Source organism: Tympanuchus pallidicinctus, unplaced genomic scaffold (assembly GCF_026119805.1).
Source record: "Tympanuchus pallidicinctus isolate F22 unplaced genomic scaffold, pur_lepc_1.0 scaffold5, whole genome shotgun sequence".
NCBI lineage: Eukaryota > Metazoa > Chordata > Aves > Galliformes > Phasianidae > Tympanuchus > Tympanuchus pallidicinctus.
Genome location: NW_026294769.1, coordinates 43,052,686 through 43,078,595, shown reverse-complemented (window position 1 = coordinate 43,078,595; position 25,910 = coordinate 43,052,686). Strand labels below are relative to the sequence as shown.

The window sequence follows — 25,910 nt, the reverse complement described above, 5'->3', positions numbered from 1 at the left end:
CTACCCTAAGGATTCTATGATTCGACTCATATGCTTAATTCTCAGAATCATAGACTGGTTGGGGTTGGAAGGGTTCTCTGGAGGTCACTGGCTCAAGCAGGGTGTCCAGGACCACATCCAGATGGCTTCACAGCCAGCCCTGTGCCACTGCTCCATCGCCTGCACAGCAGAGAAGAGCTTTGCCCTGCCTTTCCTGGGACTGCTCCTCCCCAGGGCATGACTTAGACTTCAAGAGGCTGCTGCTGAGGTCGCCGTGGATGGCAGCACAGCCCCCTTCCCTCAGCAATTAACTCATTCATTTAAAAAGGCACCAAGACTGATCAAACGTACAAGCTGTAGCTTTGCCGTCACCAGGACTTGGCATTGCAGGCACACCACAAGACGGGAGTGTAAGAATCCTTTGTTTTTTGGCTCAAAGCTTGCTTCCTGAGGTATTTATTGTGATCAGACTCTCATTGATTAACTCAGGATGAAAGTGATGGATGCCAGGGCACACGGCGTTACCGCTACACCAAGGCACTGACAGCGGTCCTGTTCACCACCCATTTATTTTAACAACCTTCAAAGCTTTTCCTGCGAGAGCCTCCGCTTGTGACGGTCCCTTCTGAGGGCTCTGAGGTGCGCCGCACGGCTGGCCGCGCTCAGAGGAGGCGAGAGGCACCCCTGGCCCGGCAGCCTTCTACCCCAGGGACGCTGCGGGCTTGAAACCAGCAGCCCGCAGCCCCAGTTCGTCCCGACTTGCGAGGAGTCACGCCGCGGCTCAGACCGTGGCCGAATGAAGCCCGCTCCCACCCGCCCCGTCACCCCGCTGCGCTAAGGCAGCCGCGGCGCCGTTCCCGCCTCCGCTCTGCTCCCAGCGCGGGTTGGGCGCGGCGGGAGCGATCCCCGCCCTCGCGCTGTTGGCGTTTGGTTGCCGTGGCAACCGCCGGCGGTGGCGGCTGGAGCGCTGCTTCAGTGGCCGCCAGGCCGGTAGGTGAGGGGGGAGCGGGGCCGGGATTCCTCTCGGGAGCGGACCCTGCCCCTTTCTGCCTGCCCCGGCCCTGCTGTGCTGCGGGCGGGGCCGTACAAGCAACCGTCGCACGGGACGCGAAGGTCACTGAGCCGTGCGGAGCTCGGTGTCCCGCGGCGACTTGGGAGCCGGGGCCCAGCGGTCCCGCACCCGGCGCTGCCGGCAGCCCGGCTCGTCCCGCCGCCGTACTGCTTGCTCGGGGAGGGCTGTCGTGTAAAACCGTCAAGAAAGAAGTACGGGTCACAGTGAAAAGAAATAGCGTCCTTCTTGCTTTCCATCTTGTCCTCCTTTCATTAAAACAAAAACAAAAAGCTGAAACAGCAAGCAAGGCAGTTAGCTGCTTCTGCGGCCTTCATTGTCACTTTCTGCCAGCTCCCCACAAAGCAGCGCTGCTCGGGTGCCCCGGTTCCCGCGGGGAAGCAGCACGCCTGGAATACACACACCAGCTGTGTTCAAGGTTCGGGCTGCCAGCAGCCTGACGCTTCGCTCTTTGTTTTGCAGGCACGTTCAGGCTCTCTGTCCCACGTGCACATCAGTGCGAGAGGAAGCGCGGCTCGGCCTGCAGCGCAGCCATGGTGCTGCTCACCACTGACCTCGTCGCCAGGTGCCTCGGCCACAGGAACCGCAGGGAGGAGGACTTGGGACGGCACCTGCGAAAAATAACTCATCTGAATCTATCAGATAGAAACCTAGATGCAATCGTAAGATCCGTTCCTCTTCCTTCCTTTTAACCCGGCGGTGGATGATCTGTTGTTACTGTTCTGATGACTTGTTTATCACTGTGGAGACCAGCAAGCAAAGCAAAGGTTATATTCTGTAGCAGCTACGTTATTCCTTAATATCCGAACTTTGTATCTGAAGCTAAGCCTTAAAAATCTGTCAGTCAGGAAACATGCTTCAGCATTCACTGCTTAACGTGCTGCTCTTCTGTGGAAAATTGCTTTTACCTGCTGGTATACTGAAGGTTTTCAAATGCGTTTGAAATATGTAAGCGAACTTTTCATAGAAAACAGCAGAGCAAGTGCCTCCAACAGTCTGCCGGGTCCCTCTGTATCAAACGGACACAATTTTCTTTCTGTACCAAAAGTTGTGTTCAACTGCCTTACCCATGTGAAACTGGAGAAATACATCAGTGTGGCTGACAAGAAAGGCACTGTCAGTACATTTACTCATTTTTGCCATTAAAGAAAATCCATGTAATATACAAGGAAGAGTGGTGAATTGAAGTGTGATAGTGAAATATCTTTTCGATATTTCAGCATTTTCAGTATTGCAGTGTTACACAAATCTGCAGCTTACCAAAAAAAAACCAACCAACCAAAACAAAACAAAAAACACCAACAAACCACAATTTGCTGCTTTTATTATCTCATATGGTCGCTATATTGCAAAGGACCTCTTAGGAAGTCACGGGAATAGAAATGATGAATCCACTTCTTCAGCTGCTTACATGAAAGTAATATTTAAATTTAATTATTTAGACATGATGCTTTCTCATAGACTGCAGCCAGGTCTTTGCCATGGAATCACTAAGTGCAGGACTCTGATGGCAGTGCTCTAATGCTGACATCCAGCTATATTAGTTCTGGGCACTTTAGATCCAAGCCAAAAAAAAAGGTTTTCAGCAAAAGTTTGGGTTTTGCTTTAAAGATTTGTATGTATTGATAGTTTTCCTTGTCAAAAATATGAAGTGTGAAACAGAGGGAGAGATAAGGAAATCAGATTTTTTCTTTTTTTTTAAGGAAGTTGTAATGCTATTACATCCAATTAAGTGCAATGTTCATTTCATTCCTTCTAATGCCACATTTTTTCCATTCTTGGGAATTTCAAGAAGGGTTGTTAACTTTCAGCATAATATTTTCCGTGTATCTGTGGCTTAGTCCTTAGATTTCAGAGGAAGTCTGAGAAAGGAAAGGAGAGTTCGGGAACAGGATGTGAGCCAAGTGAGGTTAACAGATTTGGACTGCTGTAGTGGCTTTTTCAAATTAGACAGGTTAAAATCTACATATTTTTTTTTTAATTGCTCCCTGGAGCTTATTCATTTAAGAAATAATCCATGACCTTTCCATTTTCAAAAACTTAACCCAGTCCCTCCCCCCTTTGAGCTCAATGGTATGAAATTTATACCGGTTTCCTAAGTCCCAAGTTAATTTGAATCCCCTGAAGATACTGAGCACATTTTGAAATGGCTGAACCCTGAATAACTGAATTGTTGTGTGTAATGGATTTCTGTTTCAAAAACAAAAGCGTGGTTTCAGCTAAGAGGTCTAAAGTACCTTGTACCATATGAACAGACCCAGGCAAGCAAATAGGTTTTTTCATTCATCTCACTCCTTGGAATGGCCTCAGTGAGTTGTTAATTCCATCAGTCCATTTGCTTGGGATTGGTTCATCAGATGCCACAGAGAAGTTTTGGAGAAACTCACAAAAAACGTGCCACCATTGAGTGTTTTGAGAGGAGTAGAAAGAAACTTGACATTTGAGTGGAACTGTCACAAAAGAAGTACATCCAAATACAGTTTTGGTAGAAATCGTTCTTCCTTTGCCAAGAACTGTTTTGTATTACATCTCTGAGGTTTGATGGAGACAACTCACTAACAATTGTGCTTTTCTGAAATCTTTCTGATGAAGGCAGGGAAGGGAATAAAGTCACACAGGATCTGATCTATCTGCTGCTGAAGAATGTAATCCTCAACTTCTAGACAGCAGAACAGTAACCACCTATTGCTGTCATAAATCTATGCTGGAGATTGTTATCGACTCTAATTTATTTTTTTCTGGGAAAAAAAATATAGTTAAAAGTGTAATAATAAGTTTAAATGTAAAAACAATCAACAGCTTCCAGAAACAGGCAGTGAATAAAAGCAATAAGGCATCAATTTGCTGTTGTTTCTTGCAGGGTGACATCTCGTTGTGCAGAAACCTTAGAGTTTTGTATTTATACGATAACCAAATCAGTCAGATCCAGAACCTGGGCTTTGCTTCACATTTAACACACCTTTACCTGCAGAACAACCGCATTTCATGCATAGAAAATCTCTCATCACTGAAAAACCTCGAAAAACTGTAAGTTGAAAACAGTGAATTTATTTTACTGGTGAAAGAATAATCGTTACACTAAGAAATGAAAAAAAGATGCTGCCATTAAGGTCTCTTCAATAGTTAAGTTTGGCTTTTCAACTAAAAAGAATTGCTTATGATTTTTCAATGAAGTGTTCTATGATGAGTAAAGTAACATCTTAACATGTATTTCTTTTTTTCGTTTAAACATAAAGTTTCTAAGGAATCCATTAGCTGTGTGTCCTGCTGGCACGCTACCTTACTTTTTCTATTATAATTTCCAACCATTACACAATAACACCTTTTTTTTTTAAATAGTATTTTGATGTCTTGTGTTCACTTTCACTTTCAAAGGACGTAAAACCAACTTTGTATTTTATTCTTCAGGTACCTGGGGGGCAACTCCATCGCTGTAGTAGAGGGTCTGGATCAATTAAAAGAAATAAGGGAGCTACATATTGAAAGTCAACACCTCCCTCTTGGCGAAAAGCTTCTCTTTGATCCCAGATCCCTCAGGTCCTTGGCAGTAAGTACATGGAGATTTTCAATGGGCTGTTAATCAATAGGTCAGTATTTTTAGTGTGAATGATTAGAAGGACTCGATTGTTGTGTGTGCTTTTTCTGAGAACTGGTGGCAGACTGACAAATTCTACCAAGGGATTCCCATCTCTGTTGTCATACAAGCAAGGAGTAAACAATTATTTTGTTGATATTTCCCTGATTTGATTATCACATTAATTTATTTACTGCCTCTTGTACTTATCTTGTTCCAGATATTGCAATGGCCAACAGCAGGGGTAAACAGCTCCTTGATGGCAATACTGAGAGGCAATCTGAAGCATTCCATTCTGGCCATGCCATTCTTCTATGCTGTGGTATATAAAAATTCCAGGAAGTCAGCTTTTGAAATGTTTGTTTGAGATGTTAGTTGCTCAGTAAATATCAAATTTATTGTTGAAATAGTTTTGTTTGTTTGTTTGTTTTAAAGTACACTTCAATTACTAGTGTTTGTAGTTTTGTACTGCAGTAAAATTCACTTGCTGTATCTCCTGATGCAGTCAGGGATTTATGATCTGTTTTGTGAAGATGAACAAAGAACATTCACTGACAAGTGAGTTCTTTTCATGTGTATATCACAAACATTTCATCTAGCTCTAATTCTTGCTGGTTCGAGATGTCGTAATCCAAGACGTGTATTACTATTTTTCTTTAAAATAAATGGGCCATTACTGTGACAGCACTTTTATTTTTTTCCCTCTGCATTGGAGAGATGATGAAAGTAGAGGAGGATTATACAGCTTCAATTTTCCCAGCATGATAGCTCATATATTTCAGTGTTTTGCAGCACCCTGCAAAGACTCGCTAGCAAATTGTTCTTCCTAGCTAATATCTAAGTTTTCTGGAGGTTGGTTTGGTTTGGTTTTCTTTCCAGACTTTTCACCTTTGATCACGTTATACCTTTTTGGAAGCTACCTGTAAAACATTCTATTGTTACTCTTCAATCAGTAAGTATGCTTTCCCTTTTTACAAGATGTCTTCTTATCTCATCTTCTCCCTTTTGGGGCTCTTAATGACGTCAGACAAAAGAGCCAAAACATGGGGCTGTGCAGCTCTCGGCGTACTCTGAGCGCATGTTTTGCTGATGACAGTATGCTGTATCATTTGTCTGAGGGGCCTGTTACACTGTGTGTATCAAGAGGATACTGGCAATTGCTGTCTGTAACACAGGTCTTGTTCGTAGCTCAGATTTGAAAAGGAGGCTAAGTTTCATGATCTTTAGTGCTGAAACTAATGGACATTTTCTAACCAGTGGTAAGCACCATATCTGGTATGACTCTAAACTGACTGCATTAGGGACTCGTTTCCATCTTGTGGACATATCACCTTCTCCTTGCTTTTATGTGATACTGCATGAAGTATTTCCTGAGATAAATACCTGAACTACATTTGCTTCTTATCTAGAATGTAAAGATTTCTGCAACTATTACCTGTTAGAAAAGGCAAAGTGCATCATGTGACTCACTGCTGTTCCAAAGGGGCAAACCAGAGATACGTGCACAGAGAAGCTGGCAGGATTAAGCCAAAATGAGAAACCAGATAGTTGAGCTGTTAAATGGGAGCGTGGGTATCAGATGTGGATTTCAGCTCTTTGTGGTTCAGATGTAACCTCTGAGAAGTCAATTTCTCTGTCTATTATCTACGTCTGAGGTAGAGCTGGTAAACTTGCAGAACTCTGTAAAGCATCTGGGAAAAAAAAAAAATCTGTATTGTTTGGAAAAAAAATACATCTGTATTTGCTAAGAATTCCTGAAATAATTGAGAAATAATCTTATTTTGGATTAACTTCAAAGCCAGCACTTCAGAACAGGATGCAAAGCCAAGAGAAAACAATGTGTGAGCTGTGAAGTGTTTGCATGTATGTTTGTGCTTCACACTTGTTCTTTAAGACACTTTCCATCAAGAATTTACAACCAAGTCATGCATAGCATGAAAAAAATCATTTTCTACATTTTCTTTCCTCCAGAAATCTTTGTCTGTGTTGAATATTAGCAATAACAACATTGATGAATTGGAAGAACTGGCAGTTCTGGAAAATCTTTCTCATCTTAGAGCAGCTGACAATCAACTTCAACATATGAAGGTATTAAAATCAATATTTTTTCAACTTAGTAAGGATGATTTTAAAAGAAGTTACACTCATCTTTATCACAAAATAAACAAGTAAAGAAGTAAAAAACACTTCTACAGCTTCTGAACCTCTGACTTTCCAAGCCAGCTTTTCTTATTCAGAAATCTTGTCGAGGTTAAAAATGGAGAGCCATTCATCTCGGATGTCCAAATGTCCTTTAATCCTATGTGAAGACACAGCTGTGCATGCATCTATCAGCCTGACAGATCTAACATGCACAGAATTTATAATATAACATGTATAAAACGTAGAGAACACATGTACGTGTTGGCCATCTGAGTGACTATTAGTAGCTTAATTTGCAGAGCACATGGCCAGTGTTTTGTAATTAACTCACAGCTATTTACTATATTGTAGTCCTTAACTCTCAATTGAAATGTAAATAAAAGCAAACTCTTAGATATCAAATTATGTAGCTGTTCCTTTATCCATTCTAATATCAAAATGGCTTTTTGACTGTCGTTGGCATAGCATAAGAAGTATTTGACACAAGAATATGTTGAATCTCTTTCTGTGAAGGAAGCAGAAGTCTCCATAAGCAGGAGCTCTAAGTCGCACAGTAACAACTAAAACAGGTGAAACAAAAGTATTTCTGCTCTTCCTTTTGCAGTAGTGGATATGGTTTAAGCAGAATGTTCTGGACTTCAAACTTCCAGCCTCTCAGAAAGGAACATTGGCCTTTTCACCTCTCATTATTTTAGGAGTTATGATGTTTTCTATTTCTTGAAGTAAACAGAAGTTCAAAAAATAATTTGAGTTTCATGCTCAATAATACTGAGTAGTAAATCTACGATGAACAGTATGCTAACACTGCTAACACTATCACTGGATGGTACAGGCATGAAAGAACAAACTTGATAAATGATTCCCGATAAACACTGTTTTCATTTCATATAAACGTGAGGCATTCGTGTTTTGCTTTCTTTTGACTTATTTAGTTAATAAATACTAAAATGAATTGGCTTCTATCATAACCCAATTCATCAAGAAAATACCTTGATTAAATTAAACTGTCTTGTTACTGGTTTGCATATACATTCTATTTTCTTACAAAAAGGGAACTACTATAGGTCAGTAATTACTAGAACAAGTATGGCAACTAACTCTTAGAATACATAATGCCTTTTATGTTTAATTTGGCAGTTCTGTTTACTGATGAGGAGATTCCTGTACGTATCTAGCAAATACCTGGGTCAATATACTTTATTTGGACTCTTTGTTTAAAATATATTTTAATATTAAAAATGTCGAATAATGCATTCTTTCTTTTTTTCTTTTTTTCTTTTTTTTCAGTCAGAGTATTATTAATGGTTTGTATTTCAAGCTATGCTTCTGGCTGGTAATTGTAATTGAATTCACATAGAAGTGCAATTCATATAGGCTTAGGCTAGATAATTAAAACCAGATTGGATATGTTGGTCGAATCAGAATAACACTGAGGTTTTTTAAATGGGTATGTATGTCTTTCTAAAAGGATTCCTCTCAAAAAGCATCCATTTCAAAAGAAAGCTTAGTGTGTGATTTTTTTCATTGTTTCTTTCCTTCTTGTAAGTACAAAGTCCTTCAGTTGTGATGAGCTTAAACAAGATCATCCTAGCCAAACAGCTGGTTGTTACTAAGGATGAGGATGCCAGTTTAGAAGCGGTATTTCAGTGTGTCAGAGGAAAAAAGACAGTGTCTTCTGAGACAGAATGAATGGATGAAAACAATACATTGTTCAGTAACTATGTGTATATTTTTCAGTTAATTGTTAGAACTCATTATTTTCTCATCGGGCAGACAAGAACTAATATCTATCTCAGTAAATTAGACATACACATTTCCATGTGATATAATCACAAGTGTTGAAAAAATATGTTGTAAGCATTTGAGTTACCTGCTGCTCCTGCTGTCATTTAAACTCAGATCAAGCTCTGGTAATTTTTGAAGGTGGCCACCTTGGTTGTATAAGCAGTGTCCAAGTTTTGAAGGTATTTCTATTTGTATTCTTTTAGACCTGTAAAACTAGTTACTGTATTAAATGTGTCAAACAAACGGGGTAACACAGCTGGACATCCAGCTCTAAATCCCATATTACCATTCCTACCAGCCCATCACTGCCAGCAAGATCATCTCCAGGAATTTTTTGCATTGATCAGAGACTCTGGTGGTGCCTCAGTGAGTGAGGAGCAACAGAGAGTCAGTACTCAGCTTTGCTTCACCCAGTGAACAGAAGTTGTGGAGAAGCCATCTGGTCTTAGCAGGTCTGCTCAACAGCTGTAAGCTGTGTAGCAGAGGTAGATGACAGCAGGAATGAAGTGGGGTCTGTGAAAAAAAGGGAATTGTGAAAAAGTAACAAATGCACGAAAGGCAACTTTCTCACGTAACCTTTGCTTACTTTTTATAATTAGTACAATCACTTGATGTTTAGACATTTATCTCAGCTTTTGTCACATTTTGATATAAACCTGTATTCCCTGCATTTTCAACGATGCCGTGCTGATTTCAGCACAGTAGAAAATTAGGGCTAGTGAATTCATGCATGTAATGCTCTGGCTAATTCAGGGAATTGTTAGCATAGTTAAGAGGCATAAGGCATATGACCTCGCTTCACGTGCCTGAATTTCACGTAACATGGTCAGAACAGTAGACAGAACAGAAAGTAGGTAACTCTACCCAGCACATGGAAAACAATTTACTGAGCCTGTCGCATGTAAAATGCATGTTATGTGAGAATCACTGTTTTTTATAGATATCACAGATATCTATAGATATCACGGTATCACTGATTTTTATAGAACTGGCTTTTCTTTGCTTTCTATTGTTTGTTACTATTTCGTTCTATGGAGCTTCTTCAGTTAGGCTCACCAGGTCTTTTAAGTTGCTGTATGTTTTGGTAAGAATACTAAGGGGAAATAGCTTTTTTTCAAAGCTATTTCTGATTTTAAAAGTCCTGATGACACAGAGACAGAGTGCACATATGTGTATATACATGTATAAACAACAGACTTCAGATTTGGGGAGATTATGACTGAAGTGTTTGGCTAGACAGCAAAAGTACAGCTAGAAACACGTACATAAGTCAGTATGTACACGTACGTAAGTCTTTAATTTATTCAACCTCTGCCCAGTATTGATTATGACAAGAGGATATCACAAAAGATGAATTCATTCACTTCAGAACTGAGTCAGGAACGAGAGAAAAATTATAGATTTTCTCCAACTGATTATGACAGGTAGTCAAAACGGTGACAAATGGCTGTCTGTAGACGCAGTTAGAATGGTTGTAGTCGACATCTCCGATAAAAACTGGAGCAAACTGGTCAAATACCAATTCTTAAATGGCCATCTTTAATTGGTAGGAACGTTACTGCCGGCACTACAGCTGCCTACTAAGGCACTTGCCCTTCCCCCGCTCCCCCCATAGATGGAATATAATTTGCTCGTCAGTATTTTGTAGCAGACCTCAAAGTGATAGCATGACATGATCATTTATCAAACGGAGACTGCCCAAAAGAGTGTCTGGTCCCTTTAGTACAGCTTATTGAAAGGCTGGGAAGTGAAAGCACTTTATTAGAGACAGGAAGGCAATGAACAACTAGAGCGTATCGAAAGGGTAATCATATTTCAGCACAGGATTAGTGTGCTCTTAGATAAACACACACTGGAGTAAGCATGTTCTGGGTCATTTATCAAGTAAGTAACAGCTAACAAAAACCTACAGGACTCCTAGTATGCATTCATCAAAGTTAAACTGTATACATTTTATTTCAGCAGTAGACAATGTTGTGTTTCAAAACTATTACCTGAAAAAAGTCTCTAGTGAAATCCAGAACACGTTATAAATTTCAATAACAATGCTTGAATGCTCAGGTAAGAATAAATAAATAAACTTGCTAAATCCTATTTCTTTTTTAATAATCTTAACTTAAATCCAGAATTCCCAGAGTGATTTTCTAAGTTTGAAGGAGGTAAGAGATTTCTAATTGCTAGATATTCCATCGTTGGCATCACAGCACAAAATTCTGTGGACTTCACGGTTTAGAATCTATCAAATCATAATCATTGTGGGTTGTTGGTTTTTTTGTTTTTTCCAAATTAATACAACTGTACAACAGTAAAAAAAAATCTCTTGCATTCATATGCCTTGTTTTAAATCCTTGCTTAAGCTTTATAGACATACAAGGAAGCACACTGATAATGACAGTTAAGTGGAATTCTAAAAACAAGGGATTTCAGAGAGTGTTGGAGTAGGAAGGTGCAGTCTGCTAAGCTTTGCATCTTTTTACCTTGAATTTATTGTGTTTAAAAGAGAGAAGTTTTTTTTCTGGGTCATACTGCCCTTGGGTAACCAGGCAGAAACCCAGATGGAGAAAGGTGTAATTCAAAAATTTCACTACTGGGGCCAATATTATAACCAACCACCCGCAGTTATTGAAGGGTGGGGATTACTTTTCCCCCTTTAAAATACAATTTACGTATGTATAAATAGAGAAGGAATCTGCTGTGCTTTCCAGGCCTTGTAGCTTTTTTTTAGGGTCTCTGTGAAACAGTTATTCACAGATTTTTCAAAATCTCTTCAGACTCTGTGATGTGCTAAGGGCTCTTGCAGAGCATGGGGGTGCACAGTTTACTTGATGCACGTGCATTTTTATCTGGTCATTCTTCTGCTGTTTATAGGTGAGATTGTGGTAGGAATTGTAGTGATCATTTTCCATAGCTGGCATCACTGTATCCTTAAAAACAGTTTTTCAACTACTGCACCATTTTTGCTGTGCAGCTGTGATCTCTGATGGAATGCTGTACACCACTTTGAGGGTGAACGTTCTCAAAGTACAAGCATTATCTCACTGAAGAGACTTCTGTGCGCGGGATTTGGGCCTGACTGAACAAATCTCATTGCTGTTGTGTTCTACAGTGGGGAAGGGAAAATAACCACAGTATTCTGTTCTCGTGTTAATTGTAGGATTTGGAGGTTGTATTAAACAAATGGACTAAGCTGTGCAGCATGGATCTTACAGGAAACCCCATCTGCCACAAACCAAAGTACAGGGACAGGATTGTTGTACAGTCACCGACTTTAGGTAAAAAATAAAAGCAACAGCCAATGAAAGAACGTGCTCTTAACCCTTTCTGTTTTAGAAAGTAGCTGCCGCAGTAACCATTCTTGAATGGCAATTATTATAAAGCCAATTATTGTCCTATATAGTTCTGTCAAATGATGCATTTTGACTTTATGTACAAGCAATGTAGCTAAAACTGCTCCTTTAACAACTGCACCATTTGTTACATAGCTTCTGCTGCTAGTAACAGTAACCGTTAGTTTTAGTGATAGGTGATTAGCAAGATTGTTATAAGACAGCAAGACTTCTTTGTGTTCACATTCCAGGCGTAAAACTGGTTTTAAAAGATAAGTTAAGCCTGATCCTCTGTCAGCCTGTGGGCGTTGCTTAGGTGTTTTGGTGACAGTAGTTCCTACCACACCAGTTTGAATTTCTGGTGTATAACATTTGTCCTCAATCATGAAATCATAATTTTAACTGAATATATATGTCTTGAAAATTATAAAAATAATTGGTGCTTTCTTTTCCATTTAAGACATGTCAACTCACTCCTGCATCTAATTAAAATATGAATATCAAGCTGGAATGTATCGTTGGATTTTTTATTATCATTTTTTACCAAAAGACTAAAAAAGAGGGGAAAAAAAAAAAAGGATTTGAAGAGACCAAATACTCTTCTGGTATCATAGAAAATTTTCTTTTTTCTTTGGCAGAATACCTTGATGGGAAAGAAATTAAAGAAATTGAAAGAGTGTTCCTAATGAATTGGAAAGCCTCCAAAGGTGTCAGGAAAAAAAGCAAAGGAGGAATGACAAATGAACATGCAGACTATCTACATTTTTGTAAGCAAACTAATCACTTCATGACTGCACTGTAATAGCAGCTCACAGTAAATATATTAGAGATGAGGCTTTCAGTGGCAGTAAGACAAAGGCACAGGAGTTGAAATTGAACTTTTCCAATATCAAATTTAATTTTAGAGCCAGCTCACGGGTGTTTCTGATTTCCCCACTGCAGCCTCCCAGAATCATGGGAAGGAGTAGCTGGTATGTGCTGAATGTTTGTAAATACCCATGATTGCTTTCCATGTATGTAACAAAAGAAAGTGTTGAGTGTTTTGCAGTAAGAATGTCTGAAATACACCAGACTTCTATACTTACTTTATCTGTTTATACCGCCAGCCCTGGTGAAGGCCTTTTCAAAATACACAACTAGCAGAAGGAAAAAACTGAAACTTAGAAAAAAAATCAGTCTTGAAGGAAAAAGCCTTAAAAGAAAAGACACTGAATTCCTGAAGTAGAAAACAAATTCATTTTGAGATGCAAAGCTCACAATTAACTATATTAAATATTAAAATAGATACCATTTGACTTGGAATGCTGAATTAATTTTTTTTTCTTTGGTTTCTGCAGCTGGCCTTGAAACACCTCATTCTATTCTTCCTTTTAACTATAGTCCATCTCTGACAGAAAAAACAAATATTTTAATTCTGTCTGAGATGCAGGAAGACAGAAGGAATCCTCTGCCAGCAACTGCGGAAGAACATAAATCAGAGGAAGACTCAGGTATGTACCTCAGCCATCTTCCTATTAGTTCTTTTGGGGACTGCTTTTACAGTTCTTGCTGAGCCAGTGGAAAACAAGTACATGAAGTAGAATTGCATCTCAAACAGTTTTAGTTTTTTAAATGGTGTTGTGTTTATTGTCTTTATCTGTTGTAAGTCAGGATAATGATTCTGGTTTCTGGTTACAAATGAGCAGACGAGGTAACAGTAAGAACTGTACTCGGGTGTCACTGGTTGATCTTCAGAATTTGATCATCGTCGTAAACAAAAGTGAAACAATACAGATGTTGATTCTTGGAAATGCAGTTACTGTCAACAGTGCTGGTGAGCACTGGTACTGTGCGTGCAGTATTATGTGAAGGAGAAACTTTTCACTACTATGGCTTACTTCTAATGGATGTGCTCAGTGCATTATATACACGACTAGTTTTCCTGCAGCATCGGCTGAAGACCGATGAAGTAATAAGGAAAGGAAATTTGATGTGTGTGCCTCACAGACATTCAGACATCGGATGAGCTTAGACAATTTAGAATTCAGTGTATGTATTCCCTATTCACAAAGGCATCCTTGCCAGCTCTAACATGACTGTGGGAATAAAATCTAACAGGGATTTGCAATTTGGGACCTCAGTTTTTCCAGTGTTACCTGATAAAAGTGTTTCTGATTATTCAGTATTTGGAACCACATTTGGAACACCACTCCTTCCAGTCTTTTAATATTACTTGTAACTTAACTCTTTTGTTATTAATCAGCTCTACTGGACAACAATAACAACAACAAAAAAATTGTTTAAGCATCCTTTCTGTAAAACAAACAAATTTAACTGACATAGCTATTCTTTTGCAACTAAAGCACTAAATGTAGCATTTTAGTTTACATTCAAATCAGAATTTATTAGTAGGTTCGAAGTTTTGATTGAACAACATTTAACACTATTTTATTCTTGACAACTTATCGCTTCCCATTTCTTAGGTTTTGTTCCTCCCAATTATTTGTTCTGATTAAAAATATCTACTTTTCTCTTAAATGGGAAGAGGAATTACAAATCCATTTTGAAGTAGTAGTTTGCTCTTCAAATGGCAATGGATATATTCTGTCCTAAGAAGAAACTGAACCCACAAGTGCACCTATTCTTGATATTTTTTTCCTGATGCAGAAGGCACACAGCAATGGAGAAATTCAAAAATAAGAACTGCAGGCATTCCTTTGTGAAATAAGCTTAAAACTCAGTGTTCTGTCAGCCTGCATTTCATCTTTATTAGTATTTTGTCTTTTGAGCCAGGCTGAATAAAATTAAGCTTTCATTTACCATGCCTTTTAGTTCTAACGGAGAATGGAATGTTCGTGTACAGTACCTCCGACTTACTTTCTTCAGAAAGAATTTCTGCTGTCTCCTTTTAAACAAAACATTCTGATTCTACTCTGTTATGTTGAAAAGCTGTTCAACTGATGAGCTTCTTGGCTTGAAAAAGTTCTGCCAGTATTAGGAAGCTGGAGTATAATCCTAGCCCTTCTGAAATTGCTTTTGACTTTAGAAAGGCAAAGATTGCATTTGTAAACTATTGCAATTTATACAGACATAATATATCCATACGTAAATACATTATATGCATATTGTATGTGTTAGCCTAATGTACACATAGATAGCATGCACATGTACATACACGTTTTTAATTGGATTCACATAAGGATCATAGTGAAGAAAGTAAGGCATTACGCATTTGATATTTCAAACAAGCTTTGAAAGTAGGACTCTTCCCCTGGATGCCAGAGGTTGCATACATGTGCAATTACATACATGCCATTCCATGTGTAATTGCCCATGTTCCAATACGTCTTAACAACGTATTCTTGTTACTGCTGGAATGTTGTTGAAACCAAAGAGTCTTGAGAATTAGTAAACGGCTTGTGAATTCTTTAAAATGTTTAGGAAGATGAAAAACAAGTTGAAATACAAGAATATTCTTTCTTGGAGTGCAGGCAGACGTGAAGTAATCACAAATCAGAGTATTCCCTAGTCAGATTCAGTAATCAGTGATATGCACAAGTGTGCCCAAGTGTGAAGCAAAGGAAATTTTGTCAAACTGAACAATTACTTCCATTGTTTAATTGAAATTCAGTATCAGACCAAAGAAATCAGTGAATTTTAATCCTACCCTCTGTGTTAGCCAAATAAATTATTCCAACAGATGTTTCCTCTTTCTTTATACAAGCTAGGTGATTTTTGACCCTTGGCAACTGAAAAACAGGCATTAAAAACCTTTTTAACCTACATCTAAGATCCACTGAGGATTACATATAGCTTGAACAATGAAGAAAGCCACTTATTACTCAATTACTGAAATGTGTCATTAATCTTTCTTTTTTGATAATACAAAAACAATAGCAACTTCATATTGGATTTTAAAAGTTAGTTTTGAACATTTAGAGATATTGGCAGGAATTAATTAAAAGAAAACAAATAACCATATTAAAGATACTCAATACCTTCCAATGGGAAACACTGTTATTAATTTTCCCTGAGTAGGGAAGTTGTTGAAATTTTGATGTTGTAAACTTAAACTGTAACCAGCAGTGTCTGCCCACATTTCCTTACTCATTAAGGTAAATATTGTTATAGGTTTGCAGTTCAGAATTCGGTGGGAAAGTCACCTTTTGTTTCTCCAGTGTATGTGCAGTGTTTGAAAATATGGCAGCGTATTTAAATGATGCAGTTGACTGATAATTCCTACTCTAGATTGTGTCAGCTAACCATAAGAAATCTGGCCACCGTGTTAGTCCTGTGCAGTTCAAGGAACTTGTAGTCGCATCAGTGTTAGTTGTGTATCCAAAAGATAACTTAGAATCTTGCTTTTATGTCATGTTAGAGAATATAGTTCTCTTACCTGGGGGATGGAGAGGAGCATTACCTCCACACAACCTTAAATATCATTCTCTTACTGGATATCAATTTCAGCACACTTCTGCACCTTCAAAAATAAGGAATACTCTCAGCCTTGTCTTCAGAAAAAAATGGGAACTACAGAGGTGAGATGCAAATAAGTGAAGTTTTAGCTGTGCACCCTCCAGCTGCATTGAGCCACTGAACTGCCTGCAATACTTCAACCCTACTCAGAATTAGGTGCATAAAATACTTGGCGATACCAGCTGGAGCACTGGGGCAGAGCTGAGATCGTGTTTTCCAACCGGCCTGGAGTGCCTTTTGCAGCAGCTACATCCCCTCTCTCTGCCTTTCCTTGGTGGGGGTGTGGAAGAAAAAATGTAAACATCTCAGTGAGGTCTAGAAAGTACCAGTTGGCAATTAATTATGAAGGCTGAGGAAGAGAAACAAGGAGTTTTCTTGATGGGATGTGAAAATCGTGTTGTGGGATATGAGAGGAGTCAGTGGAATGCTAGATAAGTTAAACTATAAGGATGAAGAGAGGAAATTCTGAAATAGCATCGCTGAAGCAGAGCTATTGGTCTGGATATCAGGTGTGAGCAGTTTCTGGTTGCCATGGTCCCTGTAAGATTACAATTGGCAATTCAGACAACTGAGTGGCTGCTTGCCTTTTTTCTGGAGGAGATTTGATACCTGCAAAGGTGAGTGGGAGTGCTTTCAGGAACCATAATTAAAGGCACTGCACTGCGAACCTTCATGGTATTTTCTTTATCTGTGTTTACAGTTTTGCTAAATGTGGTGCTGAATGATTCTCCATGTGCTAATTCATAATCTCTTTAGAAGGCAGAAGATAACTATATCAATACAAATTTAAGATTATACTCAAATGCTGTCATCTTCTGTCTAAACTAAATTTCTGTAGTAGTTATTCAAAAAAAGTAGCTTTCATATGCACCAAATTTGCGATACCTAACACTGCCACGTCACAAAGACAGTGATAGAAGGCATTCCTTTTTGGCCATGAATTCTGCCATTTACCTGGAGGTTGCTGTTTTGGAAACACCTTTTCTTTCCTCCCCATTCCAGTTCTCTGTGCAGCTGTCTGTGCCCAAAACTGGGAAAAAGAAATGATCTTTAGATACAGTGTGGAACACTTCATGCAGTAATAGAACACACGCTGAAAGACACACTGTACCCTTGAAAAGAACAACCCCTTTTTCAAATAGCTGAATGAGGCTGCGTGTCTCCTGATGAGCTTTGCCAGGCAGACCACACGTACCCCCTCCACGTCCAGATGAGCACATTCCTCACAGGCATGTTCTCACTGGGAGCTGCATGCTGCTGGCAGGGGGCAGGGGCACATGTGCCTGCACTAGTGTGCCTCCTCTTCCAGGAGATGTGTGTTATCTCCCCGACCTTAGAAAACCAAATGGCACGTGCAAATGGCAAGAGAGGTCAGGAAATGAGCAGGGCTCATCTGGGTCTGGAGGCCGTTATGTACAGACCTGCTGTATGCTCACACCAACACTGAAACCCAGGCCTGTTTGAAACCTTCCACGTAACGTACATGAGAATTTTACTAATAATATTTTTAACAGAGATACATGCTAATATTTTTAACAGAGGGCTGCTCAGTGATTTTAAGGTGGAGTAAAGTACTATAGGGTAGGGAAATATGCAAAAATTAAAGTATACATATCTATTTTTCAGGTGTTACAGGTTTTATCTCCATGATAAAAGTTATTAGATAAATGAAACAGGTTTAGACTACATAGTATTCTTCCTATCTTTAGGTCTCTGTTGTTAGTCTTTGAACAGCCTGCTGCTGTGATAAACACTCAAAGCCCTTTAACATCTTTTTAGTCTGCTGCCTTAGCACTGCACATTTTTATTGTGTAGTGTACAAAATTATACAAGTCACTTCTCTGCATGAAGCATGCATCCAATTAACAATGTAAATAACTGGTGCTGTGTTTTACTAACTTCTGTACAACTGTAGTGTAACTCTGGAAGCTCTCCAGCTGAAGCCAGTTTCAGTGCACTCATTTACTACAGTGATATAAACACTGCTTCACCGTTTGGCTTCACAGAGTCATAGAGTCATAGAAAGGTTTGGGTTGGAAGGGACCTTTAAAATCATTTAATTTCAACCCCTGCTATCAGCAGGGACACCTCCCTCTAGACCAGGTTGCTCAAAAAAACATCTCTAAGAACCATTGTGAGCTAACAAAAAGTCACAGAGTTGAGCAGATACAGCTCCTATCAGACACTTTGTAAGCCAGCACTGAGCATAAATGGGACAGGGGCGTTTCAGCGCGTGCTCCTGTCTCTGGGTTCCTCAATTGCTTGGTGAAAGCGCAAACCTTGTCAACTTAAAGTTGCACAGTTCCGTGAACACAAGTCGCAATGGCTGTTGAATTCCTATGTATTATCAATGACTGCAAGTTTTCAGCAAGTAAAATATTACCTTTGTTCTCACTATAACCTGAAAATTTCTGAAGTCCTTCAAGCTCCATTTAAGCACCAGTGTTCCAGTTGCACTACTGCCTGAATCATGGAATCACAGAATCACCAGGTTGGAAAAGACCTACAAGATCGTCCAGTCCAACCATCCACCCATCACCAATAGTTCTTACTAAACCATGGCCCTCAACACGACATCCAAACGTTCCTTGAACACCTCCAGGGTCGGTGACTCCACCACCTCCCTGAGCAGCCCATTCCAGTGCCTGACCACTCTTTCAGAGAAGAAAGAATCTATGATTGTGGGTGGAAATCATGAAGTGTGGGCTTAAAAACAGAACCATCTCTATGCTACAGTTACAACTGCCTACTTAAAGCCTTTGAAGTCAGATTGGATTGCTGTGGAGTTCTGAAAGTTTTCAAGGATGGCAATGCCACAGACCATTGCGCTGCACAAATGTCCTCGCTGCCATTTCTGTCTTTCCCTCACACCCACTTGGAACTTCCCTTGCTATTTGTCTGTTTTCAATCACTTTCTTATCCTTCACATGCCTGAAACTCCTTTTCAGGAAGATTTGTTCCTATGGGCAGAGGTGAGGGCAGACAACACCAAAATGTGCTGGCATTTGCTTTTGCTGCTTTCTGGCTCACCGCCACCTTTAAATAATCATGAGAGCCATCTCCATGTGACATTGGCTGGCTCTCACAGCACTCCAGGTTGCATCACATCCAGCTACAAAGAGTTGGATGTGTAAGATTTGCCTGAGTGGTTCCAACTCAATCATCATCTACTGTTCTTGGTGCTTCTTCCCACCAAAAATCATTACAGGGACCATAGATCTGGGAGGTCTGAGACCAGGCCTTTCCATAAAGATCCTGATGCTTCCAGAGCAACCCACAGTGATTTTGGAGGTTGTTGTTCTGTTGGAAGTACTATCAGGGAAACAAAGTAAGGCGTTGAACACCTCCTCCTGGTGCTCCTCTGATCTTAGTCAGAGTAAATGCAGGGATACTTACGCTTTGTCATCACTGTATACATCTGAATTGTAAATTTGGATCAGAAACAGATGAGACTTCCAAAATACCTATTTATGGTCACTAAAAATAAATGTAATATATGGTGACTGTAATCAGTAATTTATTCTACTTCACTAGAAAGTGTTTTTATTTTGTTAGTCACTTGACCTTGAAGGATTGTAGAAGTTCAGTGCTAAAAAAAGATGTATTTGAATGTCTCTCAATCTCAAGTAACACTGTAACCAGAGACTGCAGAAATACTGACATCCTTCTGTTCCCTTCATTCTGAGCAGAATTAATTGCTGCATCGAAACCAAGAAAAGTCAGAGCCAGCAGTGAAATGACCCACATAGCAAACTAATAATTTAATTCAAAAACGAGATTTGGAATAATAAGATCTTCCTTTCTTAGAGAGTTAATATATTACTGTGTCATATTAATCACTGATAACATGTCTAGTAAAGTTGGATGTAATCAGTTACACATCATTTGTAGTAAAATATTTTGGAATAAGTGATCTCGTCTTATCTGATTTCATTTAGATGAGAATTTGCTTGGACTATTACTAAGGTTTTATTTCTTGTGGATCTTGAAAATTAACAGTATTTGATACAAACTTGATGGCTGACCAAATATTTCAATGTGTAAATGGAAAAAGCTGGTCAGTTCAGTGCTGAGGCCCCTTCATATCCCATCAAATCATCAAATTAGGTCAATATCCTCACAACAGGGCAGGACCAAGCATACTTTATTCCTTTTTCACCTGCAGCTTTTGGTAACACCGATTATAAACTTTGTAGAAATGCTGCATGGTCCTGAGGCACGTTGATGGAGACAGAAGCAATGGTGGCTTTGGTGTGCTTCTGCCGTAATGGTCTGATCTCTCTTCTCTGATCTCTCTGATGCAGGTTGAGGAGGAATCTGAAGTAAAATGGCAGAGCCAAGCTGAACTTTAAAAGAAGTTACAGGATGCACAGTTGGCCATTATTGGATTTTTTTTCCTTCTCAAAACTAAAAAAGAAAGTTTATTGACATTTATTTGAATATGTTATCTGTGTCTTTATAATCTAAAAAGCAGACAAAATTAAGTATGTTGAACTTAACACTGCCTTGCAAGAGCATTCCAAATGTAAGGTGACTGCCAATTTATTTAGAAGCGACGTTCTGTATTGTAAGCATGTGAAAATATCAGCACTTAGTGGGCTAACTAGTTGTCTTCTTCTTAACTTTCCTCGGCAAATAAGTTTCCTTTAACCAGTGTCTTAGGTTATTTCCATGTATGATACTCTTAACAGCTACTCAGAGGTGTGCTAGTAGTCCCATAGTGCAAGAAGAGAGCCATCAGCACATGATGTGTGAGAAGATTCGTAGTCCTAAAAAGCTATTTCCATGATTAGGATTTTTTCAGTTTCTGATAAGTGAAGTAGAATAGTTAGAAAAAAGCTTAACAAGATTGATGGTATCTGTACTGATGAATTTTTGGGTTGGGAATATTGCACGTTAATTTGACATCAGCTTCTGCTTTATGTAGCTGGGACTTGAATTTGGCTGCTTTGCTCTGGTTTGAGTAATTAGATGAGTGCTCAAGTCTTCAGATACAGGAAAACTCCAAATGTACAGATAAGGAAAGTATGGACTGCAAATTGCCCTTGGAATGAAACCTTTCCTAATGGAGTTTCTCTGTCTGAATGTCAGTATGATGTCTTGTGCTTGAGACCCTCAATGACATAAGGAAAGAATTTTCCCAGAATCAGAAAATCTGTCTTTTTACATTCAGTGTTTTGTGTATGTTGTTGTCATTTATGTTTTGTTGTCTTTAGATAAATGTAATTCAAATCAACTTAACTCTTGTATGCATTTTCCCTGAGTTACAAGATACTTTTCAATGGTAGCAAAGAAACAGATTTCCAAAACTAATGTAGTAATTGAGTGGTATCCCAGCCTGGAGCTGCCACTTGCTTCCATTAAAGCTTTGGAGTAGTTCAGCATCAGAACAAAAAAAGAAAACAACAAAAAACAGAAAACAATGAAACAATGAAAAAAATTCTGATGTGTAACTGTTGCCAGTAGTCCATTACTGGAATTAGTATTGACCCAGCATGATACCTCTGTTTTTTGCTGCCATCGTCTATGATATTCAGGTCAAGGAAGACAGAACTGTAAAAGCTGCTTCTCAATAAGACAATTTCCAGAGACAAATGTAAATATTTTGGTGAATGTTGAACGCTGATCAGCTGCTGGATTCGATGCGTGGCATTACAAAGCTGCCCTCTGGCCTTGGTAGCGCAGTGTATCTGGGATGCCTTCCCACCTTTGCACATCTCCATTTAAAAACATTTAAAGGATGTTTAGTACTTCTCCGTGCGGGTTTTGCTGTGAGTCAACCAGAGCGTGACAGTCTTCAAAAGTTCTGAGTATTTTCAACCTTCACTTTAAGATTTTAGTTTATTATTTACACATATTTAAGATCTGAATGAGCAGTTCCCTGTCCAGAATGGGCTGCGGGGTTTCTCACAGGTTCCCCAGAGCAGCAGCTCACACCGCACTGCAGTCAGTAGTGTTAATATTCATGCTGTACCTTATCAGCAGACAAACACATTTTTTAAATTCTTATCAGAGAAATAAGAATGAGTGAAAATGAACAAAATGGAGCAAAGTGCCACAAGTGTTCACACTGAACTGGAGCTGTAAAAGCAGAGAGTAATGTGACAAGAAGGGAGCAAAGCGTACCTGGAAAAATATCACAATCTCCAGCAGAGCTGTTCCTTACTTAAATCACACTTGAAATCTGGCTCTTCTGTGACCAGGGCATTTCTCACATCTGAAATATACTGTAGAAGGTAAGGCAAGGGAGCAACTCAGGCATTTATCTGGGAGAGAAGAAGCAGCAGCTGCAGCAGCCTGTTACACTTTACCAGTTGATGCAAGGAAAAATCACTGGATCTGTTTTCCTTGTTGCAACGCAAAAAGTTAAAAGTCCATTCTGAGCGGGCAGGCAAGGACACTGCCTTGGGGTATGGCAGAACCAGCCCTCTGATGTGTGCACGATCTGGTGCATTTGTGGCCATCAAGAAAGGAAAGAGAAGCACTGGGGGTGCTCTATCAGCGGCCGGGGAGCCACAGCCATCATTCTTCTGGGCACAGCTGCTGGATGGCTGAGGGAAGGGATTGTCCCACTCTGCTCTGTGCTGTGCCTTATCTCAAGCACTGAGTGCAGTTTGGGTGCCTCAACATAAGAAGGGAACAAAACTATTAGCTACAGAGATGGAGAAGGGTCTGTAAGGCAAGGTGTATGAGCTGCAGCTGAGCGCAGAGCAGAGTGGGAGGCCTGATGGCTGCAGCTCCTCACAGGGAGCAGAGGGCAGCGCTGAGCTCTGCTCTGTGTGACGGCGACAGGGCCCGAGGGAACGGCATGGAGCTGTGTCAGCGGAGAGGCAGCTGGGAAAGGGTCTGCACCACAGGGCGGTGGGCATGGAAGGGGCTGCACCGGGCACTGGGCACGGTCCCGAGCTGTTGGAGTTCAACGAGTTCGGACAGCACTCTGAGACACAGGGCTTGGATTTTGGATGTGGAGCTCAACGATCCTTGTGGGTCCCTTCCAACTCGAGGTATTCTACGATGCTACGATCCACGGTGCAGACAGACCGTAACTGCGGTCTTGTAAATCCCCACAGAGCGACTTTTGTTAGAATCACTCCCGAAGGAAGAAGGGAAACCCCCGCACTGCCGGCAGCCCGATCCCAGCAGCGGCTGTCTGTGGGGCGGCACCACGCGCCACCGTGCGGAGCCGGGCAGCGCAGAAGCCGAGCAGCCGCAGGACGGGCCCGGAGGTGCCCACCAGACCCCAATCTCCTGCCCCAAACCGCCCCTAACAGCTAGCGATTAACTTCTTAATTTTCTTGGCTGCAAAAGCTGTGATAAATTGCTCAGACTTTGTTTCTCTACTGCTCCCAAGGCTTGATTTATCGTGCCTGCGTTATCGTGAAATCAGGCTCCATTCAAAATGTTTTTCTGGGAGAACTCTATCCCCTCGCTGTTTATTTGCCCCGTCCCTTCTCATTAGCGTCACTGATCCGCAATGGCCTCGCTCGGTTCCAAACCGGCTCTCCTTGCACCTCGTCCCGCCCGCGGCTCGGAATGCCCACTGCCGTGCGGGGCCGTGGGACAACGCCGCGTCCGTAGCATCGCGAACGAACGGGCGGACACGCGGCCGTGGGACAAACCGGAGAAAGAACTGGCGACGGGGCGGGGGAAAGCTCGCTACAAGAACCGTTTGACCCCGGGCCCGCCGGTTCAATGCCGCCGCTCCAACCCACGCCACGGCGCAGCCCAACCGCAGCCGCCGGGCCGCCCGCAGCGCGCTGTCGGTCCGTCCCCCGCGGCGAGGGGCGGTCGCTGCCCGCGGGCGGTGGCGGGGCCAGGTGCGCCCAGCCCCGCGCTGCGGCCGCCGCCGGCTTATAAAGGGGGCGGGCCGGGCCTGGCGGGTGGCGCAGCCGGGACGGTAAGTGCGGATCAGCGTCCCGTCGGGGCTTCTCGCTCTCTTCGTCTTTTTCTTCTTCATTTTTCTTTTCTTTTTTTTCCCCCCTTCATCACCACTTCTTTCGCACAGCATAGAGAATGAGAAAGCATTGTGCAGTTTTCTCTTGCAAACTAATGAAATTTTGAACTGATGCTGTCTTTGTGATGTCGCGTGAAATCCGCATGCATCTGCCCACCCGAGAAATGCGGCACGCAGCAGAAGTGCATCAGAAAGAATGCTGAGATGGGATGCCGTGCCACTGGCTCCAGGTCCCTTTGCCTGCCCTGGGTCCGTGTGTGCTGGCACACTGCTCAGGGGAATGTTTCACTGCCTTAAACCCAAACCTGCTTGCAAAATCTGCAACCAGGTGATACGGGAACTAATTTGCAGTGGCATTTTGGATCATGAGCTGTTGGGGACCACAGAAGCCAGGGTAGCAAACCGCAGTGAATGGGATGTGAGCACAAACACACATCCCCACAGACACCCTGGTTTTCTGGGCGTCACGTTGTCCCAGGCTGGTGCTCTCAATAGAAAGCCAACAGCACAGAACAGAAGTTGGAGTGAATGAAACCTCTGATTTCCACAGGTGAATTGTTGCTTATTTTCCTCAGGCCCAGGACTTCATCCCCTGCAGATGTGAAGCTCCTACAACGTTCGCTCCAGTTTCCAAGGGACGCATGAGGAGATGAGGTGTTCAGGTACGTGTGTTTCTATATTGTTTATCATATACAATGCCAGCATAACTCTGCTTTGTGACACTCCAAAACTGCAAAGACATAACTGCATGTAAACCCGCCGTAAAAGTGTTTTAGCAGATTGACCAGCACTGCTAATCCAGTTTGTCTGTATCCTTGTGCAACACAGACTTATCCAGTGTCAGGGAAGACTGCTTCATTTCAGTGGGATTTCAGTGGGATAGCAAACGAGAAATCCTGCTGATGAAGCTGGGAGCCGTACCACGCTCTGCTTTTGTTCATGACCATACTGACTCAGCAGTGGCAGTGGAGATGTTTGTGTCACTAACAGGCACGCAGAGCCAGCTTAACAGAGGGAGAAAACACTGGAAAGTAATATGCTATTACCTGATCACATATTAAATTAAACTCTCACACTGCCAGCGGGACTCAAGGACTGTTTTTTGCTGTCATTCGGGACAAGCTCAAGTAGATTTCCATGAGTTTTACTTTACATAGATGATAATTATCACAGTCGTTGGCTCAGCTCATTGCTGTGGCTTTTTGCTGTTGTCAGCTGTGGCTGCACTGGGACTTCTGGGGACTTCAGTGTGGGGCTGAAACGCTTCACAGCACCAAGGTCTAACTTCTGTAAATGGAGACCTTCAGTCATTCACGTGTATTGATTTTTATTTAGATATTTAAAATCCCATTGTTTTTGACTGCTTTCATAAGGTGCCTTTGCTGCTGGTCCAAGGCAACACAGAGCTCTGCAAGGCAGGGAAGCCGGGAGCTGCCCAGGAAGCTCGGAAGCTCTGCTTGGATAAAAGCTCAGGTATGATTCTCACTGCGGAGTGCTGCGCGTTGGGGAACATCGATGGAGTATTTATTGCTGGGGAACTGAATGAGCTCAAGGAAAAGGAGTTTGGCACAGGCTTTTCTGGAAGCTGGGAAAGACCTTTCAGCAGTTATTGCAGCTTTGCTCGAA

The 25,910-nt window shown here is 41.2% G+C and overlaps 1 protein-coding gene and 1 long non-coding RNA gene across 3 annotated transcripts; both read left to right on the top strand.

Annotated features, from left to right (window-relative positions):
• Positions 1 to 1,259: 1,259 nt before the first annotated feature.
• Positions 1,260 to 21,695, top strand: PPP1R42 (protein phosphatase 1 regulatory subunit 42). Of its 2 annotated transcripts, XM_052704396.1 has the most exons (8): positions 1,260 to 1,710; positions 3,909 to 4,075; positions 4,457 to 4,595; positions 6,594 to 6,710; positions 11,704 to 11,821; positions 12,514 to 12,642; positions 13,213 to 13,365; positions 20,635 to 21,695. In XM_052704396.1, exons 1-8 carry the CDS (start codon positions 1,582 to 1,584, stop codon positions 20,637 to 20,639), a joined length of 957 nt encoding a protein of 318 aa, XP_052560356.1. In that variant the 5' UTR covers positions 1,260 to 1,581; the 3' UTR covers positions 20,640 to 21,695. The 2 variants fall into 2 exon arrangements, with proteins under 2 accessions (XP_052560356.1, XP_052560355.1); XM_052704395.1 differs by lacking the exon at positions 1,260 to 1,710 and having other exon boundaries at positions 3,730 to 4,075.
• A 2,442-nt stretch (positions 21,696 to 24,137) lies between these two features.
• On the top strand, positions 24,138 to 25,813 carry LOC128091246 (uncharacterized). Its single transcript, XR_008211316.1, has 3 exons — positions 24,138 to 24,227; positions 24,860 to 24,946; positions 25,658 to 25,813. It is a non-coding gene; the product is annotated as an uncharacterized LOC128091246 (long non-coding RNA).
• The last annotated feature ends 97 nt before the right edge of the window (positions 25,814 to 25,910 follow it).